At 48.3% G+C, this 12443-nt stretch overlaps 1 protein-coding gene across 2 annotated transcripts in view; it reads right to left on the bottom strand.

Moving 5' to 3' along the window:
- Nucleotides 1-9871, bottom strand: part of DGKH (diacylglycerol kinase eta) — a gene marked incomplete at both ends in the record, with an annotated part of 161055 nt that extends 151184 nt beyond the window's left edge. For both annotated transcript variants that reach the window (XM_080352427.1, XM_080352428.1), the window contains 2 exons: nt 2507-2689; nt 9815-9871. In XM_080352427.1, the coding sequence (XP_080208553.1) occupies nt 2507-2689; nt 9815-9871 (240 nt within the window). The remainder of the gene's footprint in view (nt 1-2506; nt 2690-9814) is intronic.
- Between the last annotated feature and the right edge of the window lie 2572 nt (nt 9872-12443).

Genomic DNA, 12443 nt, shown 5'->3' with positions numbered 1-12443 from the left:
CTTTAGAGACTTACATTTGTGCTAGCGAAAGGGGTTTGCTTTCATATATACATTTGCTAAATCTTATTATATACACGTTAAAAAAAATCCACTCCTGAATGATTCTGTCAGCAAAGTATCACCATATGGTGGCTTTCACAAATGATCAACTGTACCAAAACATCTAAAAATAACATCTTCCTTAAGTAAAATAAAAACAATTACCAGCAGAGACTTTTGGGTACAGTTCTGGGCTAAGGAATCAATACCACGTTGCTGAAATGCTTCAAGTAAGTAAGTAACCTCTAGAGAAAAACAGAGCATTCAGCAGCCCACAGGCATCAATGATAAATGCAATATACATGTTTTGGGTTCTTCCAAAAGTCTATTTTATGTAAGACAAACCAAATCCATTTAATTAAAACCTTAGCTTACAAACACATTCACGGAGTAAGTGAAGCTTAACAAATCTAATTTGAATGAAAGGGACTAGCTGCGTAAAAGAGCAGCTCCCTGATGTTCCTTGCTCTAGTGGTTTCATGTAACCACTGATCACCAACTACTACAACAGCAAACATACAACACCCTGAACTAAATGGGAGTTGTCTGTCTAAATATAGCCACTTTTAAATAATGCATTGCGAGTTATAAAATAAAGTGCTACTGAATTATTTAATATGGCTCTCATCTTTAACAAAGATATATCACTTTTAATTAAATGGAAAGAAAGATATTTATATTCGGGGTTGCATATTGTTGTAAGTTGCAACCAGTAAAGCAGCACTTTATGACTCCAATTATGTCAGCAGTCAGTTTTTCCTATATATATCTGATTCACAGAAATAGAACTGAGACACAAACTAAGATAAGCAAAAGGATCACTTGTAGAGCTGCTTAGAACTTCAGGCGATCCCAGCTTTTCATTCACTCACAGCTCTCAGACACAGAATATCCCACCAACCTGTAACAGTTGGTAAGAATTGGCTGGGATCTCATGCTCACAAACCTGCTTCAATAACCTTCATAATCCACATTTTCCTTACACAAGTATCAATCTCCATGAGAGCAAACCCTTGAACACACTTAACACCACTACAGCTAATAAAGCATCATATTCTGTCACTTTTAAAACATTTTGAAGACCGCCACACAGAAGTGGTATTAAAGCTGAAAGTTTGTGTAGGACTATGTTTTCAACATGATGCAATAGTCGTATATTATTTACTATAATAACCCTTCAGTCAGGCCTAATATCTGCAAATGCAAAATTAACATTTAGCAATAAAACGGGATGACACGTCACATTTAGGAGGCTCCAGGAAAAAATGGCTTTTCACCTCGCATAATGGGATAATACTACTGTTTAACAACAAATGCTTTCTGTTTAAAGGTGGCTGCCTCTTGGATGTATGTAGCGTGTGAAGCAAAAGCTCAAAGGAAGAATGGCCTCAATCTGACAGGACTCCACAAACAACCCCTTAATAACTTTAATGGGTGCTCTGTAAAGGAAACACCACCACATGACCTATTGTGTAGAAACCAAAATGTAAGTGTGATCTGCCTGGGCTTGCATGGAGTCAAACAGCAAAAAAATTGATGTCACTGCACCCAATGGGGCTTTGTGCAGACCCCATCACGGAACGTGGACCACGCTCTGCAGAAAGTCACAGGATCCTTCTACACAAATAGTAAGTCAGGTCTCGTTATTTTTATACTTTTAAATGCATGCTTGTTGAAGCGCATTTTACAGAGAAAAAAAAAAAAAAAGTGATGTAAATACATCATCCATCAAAAAGTCAACTCAACCAGGACCACTTCAGCCAGAAAAAAAAACCCAAACCTGCATTAACCTGACATTTTGACAGCTGCTTTACCTCTCCAGCCCCGCCAGCCAGGAGGATGCAGAGCAGTTCGCTCCCGTCCCGCCAGGTGCCTTTCGAACTGGAAACCGCGTTCCCTCCCCCTCGGCGCTCCCGAACGGGATGGAACCCGATGTGGCACCGCGGAGCGCACGGCGGCCGCCCCCCGGGGCCGGGGGGGAAGAAGATGAGCGGGCAGGGGAGCGGGGGAAAGGAAAGTTGGTGAGGAAGGGCTGTCTGAAGCAGCCCCCCCCGCACTGTGAGGCAGGGCGGGATCCCCGCGGTAGCGGTGCCCGCCGCCGAGGAAGAGGAGCCGGAGGGGAGGCAGCCCCGCCGCTTCCCCCCACACCCAGGACGCCAGGCAGGGCAGGGCGGCTGCCGGGGCAGGCGGCTTCCCCTCCGGCCCCGCGGAGCTGCGCCGCCCCGGGGGGCTCTTCCTGCCAGACGGGGACAGATGTGGACGCAACAGCTGGACGGGGAGGAGGGGAGAGGGAAGGAAGGAAGAGGCACGGCCGCCTCACCGCTCCCTCCCTCCCGCCGCCGCCGCTCCCGGGGATGCGGGCGGGATGCAGCGGCCGCCCCCGGCTCCGGGCTGCCCCCACTCTAGGATGGGGATGGAGAAACTTGCCCCGGAGGCAGCGGGGCTCGCCGGCTCCTGCCCCCCTTACCTTGCTGCGGATCTGGCCCGAGGTGGACACTTTCCGGATGAGTTTCTGGGGGCCCTCGTGCTCCCCTTCGCTGTCCGACGACTCGTCCGCCGGTCCCGCCGCCGCCGGGGGTTGGGGCTGGGGCTGCTGCGGGATCCCGGCGCCGCTCATCCCGGCCTCGGCCCCGGCCATCTTCCCGGACTCCTGCCGAGAGAAAGCACACGAGTCCGGCTCAGCCAGGGCAGCCGCTGCCGCTCCCCTCCCCGGGGAGGAGGAGGCGGTGCGGGAGGGTGGGGAAAGAGGCGGCGCGGGGGGGAGGAGACGGAGGCGGCGGGGACGGAGCCGGGCGCTGGGGGAGCGGAGCGGACCGCCCGGCCGCCATCTTCCGCCGCCCCCTCTGACGGGGAAGGGCCGCGCTCCCGCCTCGGCCACGGCGGCCGCCGCTGCCCTCTCGCAGGGCGCCGGGGCGCCGCCACCCGCCGGCGGGCGGAGCCGGGGCGGACGGGCCCGGCCCCCCGCACCCCTGCGGCCGGGCAGCCGAGCGGCCGGCGGCTGCAGGGGGCGCCGAGCGGCGGCGGGTGGCGGTGCCGCCCCGCTGGCCGGGCCGGCTCGGGGCGGGGGGACCCGCCAAAGGTGAGCGGCGGTGCCGGGGCATGAGGAGTCCGAGAGGCGAAACTGGCGACGGCGGGTGGGGAGGGTCGCCGCTGCCCCCCGCACCTGCCCGGGCGACCCCGCGTGTTTCGGGGGACGGGACGAGGCTCGGGCAGAGAGCCGCCCGCTGCCATCCCAGCGTCTCCCGATCGCATCCCAGCGTCTCCCGATCGCACCGCTGGCGAACCCCACCGGGTGGCTTATGGAACCGGGTGGCGGCGGAAAGCCAAGTTGTGAACGTTTCACACAAGCACAGCGCAACCATCCGGCTCTGAACACGGGTGGGCTTCCCACGCTTTGTCCGGTCACGGCGTGGCCCGCCCTTGGGAGCTCAGGGTTTCTTCTGGCGACTGGATGGACAGTGCCTAAAGCGATGGGTTCCTCATCCACACCTCCAACGCGGCAATCCCGCGGTATCCTCCAGCGTTGGACAACTCTGGCAAATGCATACATTGCTTTCCAGTTGTTTTCTTCTCTCTGTTTAATTTTCTTATTACTCGTTTCTGCCTTTGTAAAAGAGAAGCTTTTCCTTTCGGGGAAATAAAGGGTCATTTTTCCCTTTTAATCTCAGATCTGGCAGCTCACACGCTCTCGAAATGTCACCACGTGTTCTGAATTGTGGGACTTCAAAATTACTGTGGCTTGTATGTAGTCAGTGTTCAAAATAAGCATTTAAATCACAGCAATACTAAATAAAACACACAGCTCCTAGCTGCATGGACCGGATTAAACATAAGAAAGCAATCAATACTTGTGGCTTCTATATTCCCACAATTCTATTTATATTTCTAGGAAGGGAACTGACATCTCTTAATATGCTAACATAATGCTGCAGTACCTAAATACAAAGCAGTTCATGAGAAACAAAAACAAACCCATAGTGTACAACCTATCCTACACCACAGACACCTTGCCATGATCTTAATTTCATGTGTTCTGGAGTATCCCATTTATTTTATTTGGGCTTTTATTCATAGTAGGGGAAATATTTCCATGAAGCCTTGCAGCTCTTGTGGCTTAATTCTGCGTTACTGCACCAGGTACTTCAAGTGTGATTCTACTACCTTCCTCGACGTAGGATCGCTTCTATTAAGTTAGATTTTTTAAATGGTCAAAATTTCTATTATGTTATATTTTAAAGGAATTTTGATCATATTACCTACATTCCCTATTAGAATAATAATAGGGCATAAATCCTGCCATTAATACCACATCTCAAAATAGACAAAGTTCTCATATAGTGCCTTTTCATTACAGGTTAATTGTGAAACTAAGGGATGACTCTGTCTTGTCTCACTCCTCACCTGAGGGAGTCTTCCTTTTGCAAAAACATGGGATCAAATTTGGGCAAGCACAAGTATGTACTGCTCTCAGTGAATTAATTTAGGTCACGGCTAGGAAGAAAGATAGGTTAAGAGCAAAGCTTATGGACATTTGTTCTTTCCATCCTCCTTTCCTCCCCTTCTCCACATTAATTTCAGGAATAGCAAATTACACCAGAACATGTCTCTCTGCAGTTCCTGGAGCCTTTTGAAGGTGAATGACAACTGAACATTGCAAGAGGATGACAAGACAGAGTTTGCTAATTAACGCCAACATGTATTATATGTAATTGGGACTGTGATTTGAGGAACACTTAGTGCTAACCGAACGCCAGCAAGACTAACTCCATTTAATTCAACTGATTTAAACGGCGCTAGCTGAACAACACTAGTTACTGTTAGAACTGTTCCCATACTAAAAAAGCATTCAAAAGATGGGTGCATGTGACTGCCATGTATTCGTATCACATCCTGTGTGAAGTTACATGCAAAACTGTCTACAAGTAGACCTTTCAACCACAGAGGATACCTTTCCAAATTCAGTTGAAAAGGAGAGATGAGACAGTGAGGGGAAAAGGCACATGAAGACAGCATATTACTCAAGTGTATCGTTTAAGATTGGTACATTTGAACTCAGGGAGATAATGAAGTTGATTCTATTGGTGAACCAAAATTTACACCAATAATGGTGTTTGTTTGTTTGTTTTTAATGAAACATCATCTGGTTGCTTGTTTCTTAAATATTTAGATCTCAATCCTAAAAACTGTAGGTGGTTCAAGTGTATTTCCAAAAACAGCCTTCCATTGAAGTTTTGAAACAACAAACGTACTGCACCAGTGTCTTCCAGACTGAGACACTAATCTGGTTTGTTTTCAAACAGCTTTTACAATTGGTTACACTGCAAGCCAATTTAAAAACTCATCTTGAATTTTATAAATTCAAATGAATTTATAAATTCAAACTTAGCAATGGATGTAAACGCTTTGTTTTATCATATATTACATGGAAAAACAGAAACAAGTTAATAATTTGGGTTTTAAATATAACAATTCCCATGACGTCCAGCGGCTATTACAATGCAAGCAGAGGAGCTGGACATCTCTTTAGGTACCTACACAGACACGTCGTATTTCCTTCACTAGAGTTCATGTCAAATACATACAAACTGGTAAAAGTCTATCTGTACGTGAAATGGGGAAGAAATACAACTCTTCAACTTCTGTTCATTCAGAGTTTAACTATCGGCCCCAGCTTCTGCACCATACAGAGGGCCACCCCATTGTGATCTTCCTCTCTCCTGACTGCCCAAACAAAAAGATTAGGTTACAAGGAGGGAACACACCAGCCTTTCACTTCCAAGTGAGTCTCTTTCATCATATCTTGATAAACATCAGAGCGCTATGAAAAAAAAATTAAAAATGAAGTACTAGTTATGTTCGCTCAGGTCACTGAATGTTGTGAAGGTTTTAGTAGTAATGACCTAAATCTGCAAATGATAGGAAATGTCCCACAAGTATGGTTCAATGAGACTATGGTTTCTGCAAAGTATGTAGTGGAATCTGCAGAATTACAGGCTCTAAAATCTGTAATCAGCTAATATGTACAGAGTTCTTCAAAATGGAGAAACAAAACAAATGTTAAGAATTGCTGACAGTACCCAAGTTATTCATTCATGTTAGCATAGAAATTTGTTTCTATAAATATATACATAGTCCATGCATGAAGACAGCTTTAAAGATATCACCATTTCCACATGTTCTGCTTTCTAAAGGCGTTAATAGATAATCAGGGTCCAGTTCCAGACTCTACCAGGGTAAAGCTGCCTAAAACAATGATGAAACTTTGCCTCAGTAAGGACTGCCAACTTGACTTGCATCTCTTCATCTCACAGCTGAAATTCTCCCAGGTGGTCGATGTCAGATTCAGCATGAGAAATATTGAATAGCACATTTCAGCCCAGTGAATACGGCTATGGATACTGTGGTACAAAAGGGTACCACTAGACTGCTGCAAGTCAGGGTCTTGAAGAATTTGGGGCTATATGCAGCCTTTAAAAAAACCCAAGTAAAATATTTGCATGTGCTGTGTCTTTCATTTAATATACTCAGTTTCACACTTCTTAGTAATTGCCTTAAGTTTCCTAACTGAAACAAGGGACGCTTGGTGAAAAGCGTAAAGAAATGTTCCATTTAAAGGGAGGTGCTCAACTGATACAAAAACAGCTCTGCTGACATCATTTGTGCTATGGCAATTGATATCAGCTGATGATCTGCCCTTTATATTCAAAGAAGCTCAAAGTGCTGGGTAAATATATGCACTGTGAGAACGCTTTAACTCGACCACATCCAGTCCCAATAATAGAATATGTGTCACCAAAACGCATATGCAATGTAGAAAAAACTCCAAATACACAAGCACTCTAGCTGAGCTGGAGATTATAATGCAGATTAACGCACTATTTGATTCCAGGAACATAAATGATTCCAGCTCTAATATCGATCCCTTTGTAACAGGCATATTTACCTCTTTTTCTCCAGGTCACTTTGGCATTTATAAACTGAAGGGTAACACTTTTTCTTCCTCCACCTCAAAAAGTTGTTCTGAAGGGATCTGGATGAACAGTGGTATGTGTGACAGGTTAACAATGCATTATTCATCATGTTTAAAAGACTTTATTGAATCTTTCCTAATTTTGGTGGTTAATGATAACTATAGTTTTTAACTAGGCTCTCCAGACTGAGGAAATTGATTTCAGGTCTGCCTGTCTGAACTCCTTCTGCAGATCAAGTTAGTGATGATAACACTTCTTGCCTTCCTTACTTACCAAAGTGGAAGTCAAAATATAACAAAATGTATGCATATCGCTGTTAAAAAGAGTTACTACCTGTAGGTTACAAAAAACGTGCTGAATGCTTCAGAGTGAAAAGGTGTCAAACTGTCGAGGTCTCCAAAATAAAGAGTCAGTTTGCAAATGTGTTAGGACCCATCTATGCATTTCAAGGGAAAGGTAAAGTCAAGACTCAAGTCTCATACAAATTATGAAAGTCAGGTCTAGAACTTTGCAAGACATATATTATGTATATTTTGAGTACAAAGCCACCGAATCTCTCTTGGAAGAATGCAGGATGAGCCTTACATTTTCTGTTACTTTTATTTAGCTCCATCACAGAGAGCCTAATGCAGATCTCACTGGAGTGAGGAAGAGGTTTTCCATTCAAAAGTGATATGTGAATCAAAGAAAGGATTTTATAGAAATTAGAAGCTGCACACGAACAAGTCCAACCCTGAAAATCAAAGGAGAAGTTGTGGCTCCATTTGATGTCAGCTATCAGTTATTTCTCCAAACAGCCATCAGAACAGCACTTCTCAATGACTTCTGACCATTTGCATAGATAATCAACTTGTACAGATTCAAAACCTGCAAGAAATAGTTTCCCCTATCCTGCGGCTCTTTTTCAGTGTTTGAAGAGGAAGGAAGAGGTCTGGGTGCTTTTTTTTTCCCCTCATAATGCAGTTCTTCACTTGAATCTCCCTTTGCCCCCATTGTAATAAAAAGCCTGCTAATGAGTAGATACAAAGAAGAACAATGTGGCTTCTGCCAGGGAGACTATTTATTTTACAAGCAGGTTACCAGGTAAAGGATTGAGTGGTTTTGCTGAAATGAGAGTCTTGGAAAGGAAATCAGTGCAGGGGTTAACCTTAAAACTGCATTCATGTCTGTACTCTTCAACAAATGCAGCAATGAAATGACAGACGTGACCCAAATCCTGTCCCTTAATGGGGGAGGGGGAGATGGAGGGGGAAAAAAAAGAAGAAAAAAAAAGAAGATATGTGTTCCTTGTTTATCTGAGCCCTGCACACAGAAGGAAATGGGTTTGGATACTTCAGCCAGGACTCCACATTTCCAAGCAGAGGGGCTGCGATCCATCTGCGTCCAGAGTTTCAGCTGAGTTTTGGATGCCGGCAGCCAATTTAAATGGCACTGTTTAACAGGATAACGCGTTTGCGGGAATCAGCTTCCCCGCCTTCCTCTCATGATGTCTTCATCTCTCCAGGCAAAAATCTCGGGTTTCCCTTGCCTGATCCTTTCGGTGTCAGCTCCATGTTACTGGAACACGCATACAGCTGTTTTCCCTATCACAGCTGCATCTCCAGCAGCAGCTTCAGGGCTTGAGGACTGCAGAGGGCACTGAAATGGGATGTTCACAACAAAAATGGGGCTAATAAAAATGTATTTGGGAGGGTTACAAATCTTAACCTGGAAAAGGGTGAACTTAGTTCACTGTGGGTATCTCCAGGGCTGGGCTGCCGCTGTCCCGGGAATAGGGAGACCCAGCCACCCAAACAAGAGCTCTCTCCCAGATGCTCTTTAAAACTGGCTTTACAAGTAAAACCCAGGGGCCCTGGATCAACACAAGGAGCTGGCAAAACATGGCACAGCCATCTAAAGGGGAGCTTGGCAATGACGTGGCTCTGCGCTTCGCATCGCCTCACCAAGTTCAGGGCCAGAGACAGCCTAGCCTTGACCTCTCAGATAGCGTGAAATCTCCCAAGCAGCTACCCGAAGTCTATTTTTAGCCCTGCCTGATGTGTGTGTGTGTGTGTGTTTGCACAATGGAGGAAAGCCTAACGGCAGCACCAGACGGCCCTGAAAAGGGAAATCTGATTTTATCACCTGCTGGGGATGCTGGTGACTCTATTTCCTCTGCTTTGGAAGGAGGGTCCCCGAGCTGCTTAAACAAACAGCAAAGCCACCGAACCGCAGCTTCCCTCCTGGCCAGTTTAAACAACCCTCTCCCTTTCGAGCCGCTGAAAGGCACCCAGCTCTCCCGCACCCCACAAAGCAGCGGGGTACCCCGGCCCTGGCCTGCTTTGCCACTGCGCCGTGACGGGGGTGATTCTCAGCCTGGCTACACAAGAAGGGGAAAAAAGGTGTCTTTTTCTGGAAACCGCCTCCCAACACTGGACACGTTGCTTTTGCTCTGCTAAGAGCGTTTAACGGTATCAACATCCAGCCCCCCCCCGGCAAAGTTGAAGGCAAGGCTCTCGGTGCTACTCCTAGGCTTTCCACCCGGGCAGTGAAACTCAGAAAGGGCAATGAACTCCCCCTTCCCCAGAGGGACGAGCCCGCCAGCAAATGGCCGGACACGGCGGGGGCGAAAGGCTCCCACCCCACGGGGAGAGGACGAGAGCCGGCGGGCAGGCTCCGGTGCGGAGCGGGGTTGGGAGAAGGGAAGGGGCGGGGGGAGGAGAGGGGCACCGATAAGGATGACAGCCCGACCCCCCGGCTGAACAATACAGGCAGGAAAAAGGGTAGGAAATGCCTATGCAACTGCAAGGCACGCATGTACCTACCAGTTCCTCCCAGGCGGGGCTGCGGGCGCTATAGCAAGGGTACCCATGCTCTTCCATCCCCCCGCAGCAGGTCCCCTGCCCCCGCGAGGAGAGCGCCCACGGGCAGCGGAGCGGGTCCCGCCGGGCTGCGCTCCCTCCTGCCGCTACTCCGGCTGACAGCGCTTCCCCAGCGCCGCTCGTCCTCCTCCCTCACCCCCGGCCCTGCTCCTCCCTTTTTCTCCACCGGCCTCGTCCAGGCCCCCTCCTCCCTCCTCGCCCGGCTCTCCTCCCTCCCACAGCCACCGGGCTCAGCCCCGGCTCCCGGGGGAGCCGGCCTGCAGCTGCCGCGCCGCTCACATCATCACCGCCGCCGTGTCCTCCGGTGCACGGCGCCGAGCCCGCCCCCGCCGCCCCCTGCCCGCCCGCGGCACTGCCCCGGGGGCTCCCCGGACGACGTGCACACCCGCCTTCTCCGCTCCCGCCCCCGGGAAACCCAGCGGATTACGGGCAAATCGCCTTGGCCGTAAGCCGGTTTACAGCCGCTTCGGCTGTCGGCGGCGCGGCGAGGCCGGCGGGCGAGGATGCTCCCCGCGGCGCGGTGGGGGGAAGCTTCCCTCGGTGCGCCGGGAGCCGCTCCGGGCCCGCCGGAGTTGTGCCCCCAGCCGTCTCCCCCGGCCCGGCCCGTGGTGCGGGGGAGGAGAGCGGGGTCTGCGGCCCCGGCGGGCCCGGCTGGGTGTCCCGGGGCGCCCCGAGGGGAGCGCGCAGCGCTGCTCCTCGCACCGCTCTGCTCCGAGCTGAGCTCCGCCAGCGGGCAGGAGGCGTCGAGGTCAAGGTCCTGGGGCTGGGGCTGCCCTCTGACCCCACACCAAGGCTGTGAGAGTGCGATACCACACATTTTAAGCCCCTTTGGGCCGCCTCTTTCTGCCACAGAGGTGATGGGTGGCCCCACACGTACCACACGTACAAGCAGGTGCCATTGTGGAGAAGATGGTGTGGATGTATAGGCCACGTCTGACGCGGGGTGCCTTTCATTTCCAGGGCCACCACAGCTGCCTTAGGGAGTAGCAGGATTTCTCTACCCTCCATCACACCTTTTATTAATATACAGTGTGTATAGTTCAGTCTTCTCAGTTAACTGCTTACCAGCATACCCTTGAACATGTACCCACAGTATTACTTCTCTTCAAGTGAATGGGGGAGAAAATGCAGCTCAGGCACTGTCCGAAATAATAGTGTTCTTCACTCCAGTTCTTCTGTATGCCTTTTAATTCCAGTCTGCTCTTCTGAATTTGCAGCTGTCATGCTTGATCACCAAAAGTAATGTCTGGATCATCTACGTGATAAGTGTGAACATCAGTCACATGAGTCTCCTTCTCTGGAGACATTCAAAACCCACCTGGACACCTTCCTGTGTAACCTCATCTGGGTGTTCCTGCTCCAGCAGGGGGATTGGACTGGATGATCTTTTGAGGTCCCTTCCAGTCCCTGACATTTTGTGATTCTGTGATCAGAAAAGGAGTTGGATTTCAGAAGAAATAAGAAATTCATTTGTATTTATAATAGGTTTTAATTATATATTTGTTTACTTTGTGTTTTAGAGCTTTTTTGTACCTGAGCTCTAGCTTTCACAAAATACATCAGCAATTTACAAACAGTAGCAGTATTGCCAAATAAAAGGTGAAGTCTTACCTATGCATTTAACTAAGCCTATAGAAAAATGCCTTTAAGTTAAGATGGTGTACCTGCAAGTCAGGCCCAAAGAAGCACCACGGTGGCACAGCTCATTTGAGGAACTGAAATTGCTACATTTCTTTCAGCAGTAGAAACAGGAACTGTTTTTGTTGATAATAAGTTTATCAGTGGTCTGTTGATGGACTGCTTTGATGGTAAGAGTGTAACCTCAGAAGGAAGCAAACAAAATGTATTTTGCATTTTGGAAGGCAGCTTTCACAAGCCAGTGATGAGCAAGAGTTGTCCAAGGATGTCTGGTCTCCTTCCCCTTGTCTCCTGACTGTGAGATACTGCTGAGGAATGTCATACTATAAAGAGCTTTACACTAAGAATGAGTGTCAGAGTACTATTAGTCAGCTCCTCTCCTTTCCTCATGATGTATCGGAAGATCTCACATGATAGTTGTTTATACCTCTCAACATTTAGCCTCTTTAGCCTTGGCCACACTGGGGCTTTGTGGCAAAAAATGGGCTGCCATTAAATATATGTCCTGCCAGCACCCTGCATTTCCTTGCTTGCTGAGCCACAAAAACTGAAAACTCATAGACGAGAGCTTTAGGCAACTTGAAGTTACTTCTTCAGCTCGAGCACTATACATAATATTTCGCCCTGAAATTCAGAGAGATGCTTCCCATGTCTGCAGCCCCATTTGCTGTTTCTTGTGCCCTGAATCTTCTACCTGTGACTAGACACGCAATTACATTCACCTCATTTCATCCCCTGGAGTTCAAAGCTTGATTTCCATAAGTGGAAAGCTACTATAGGCCCCAGAAGATTACAACAGCCTACTTAGGCTGAAGGTACATTTCAAGGGCTTGTTGGACAAGGAGGACAGACATCAACCACTGCTCCGGCACTGCTAGGTCTAAATGAAACCTGTATAAAACTGTCAAAGCTGACATGGAATTTGAGGATAGAT

The sequence above is a fragment of the Nesoenas mayeri genome, assembly GCF_963082525.1.
Source record: "Nesoenas mayeri genome assembly, chromosome: 1".
Classification (NCBI taxonomy): domain Eukaryota; kingdom Metazoa; phylum Chordata; class Aves; order Columbiformes; family Columbidae; genus Nesoenas; species Nesoenas mayeri.
The sequence above is the reverse complement of the archived record's forward strand: the minus strand, read 5'-3'. Positions and strand labels throughout refer to the sequence as shown.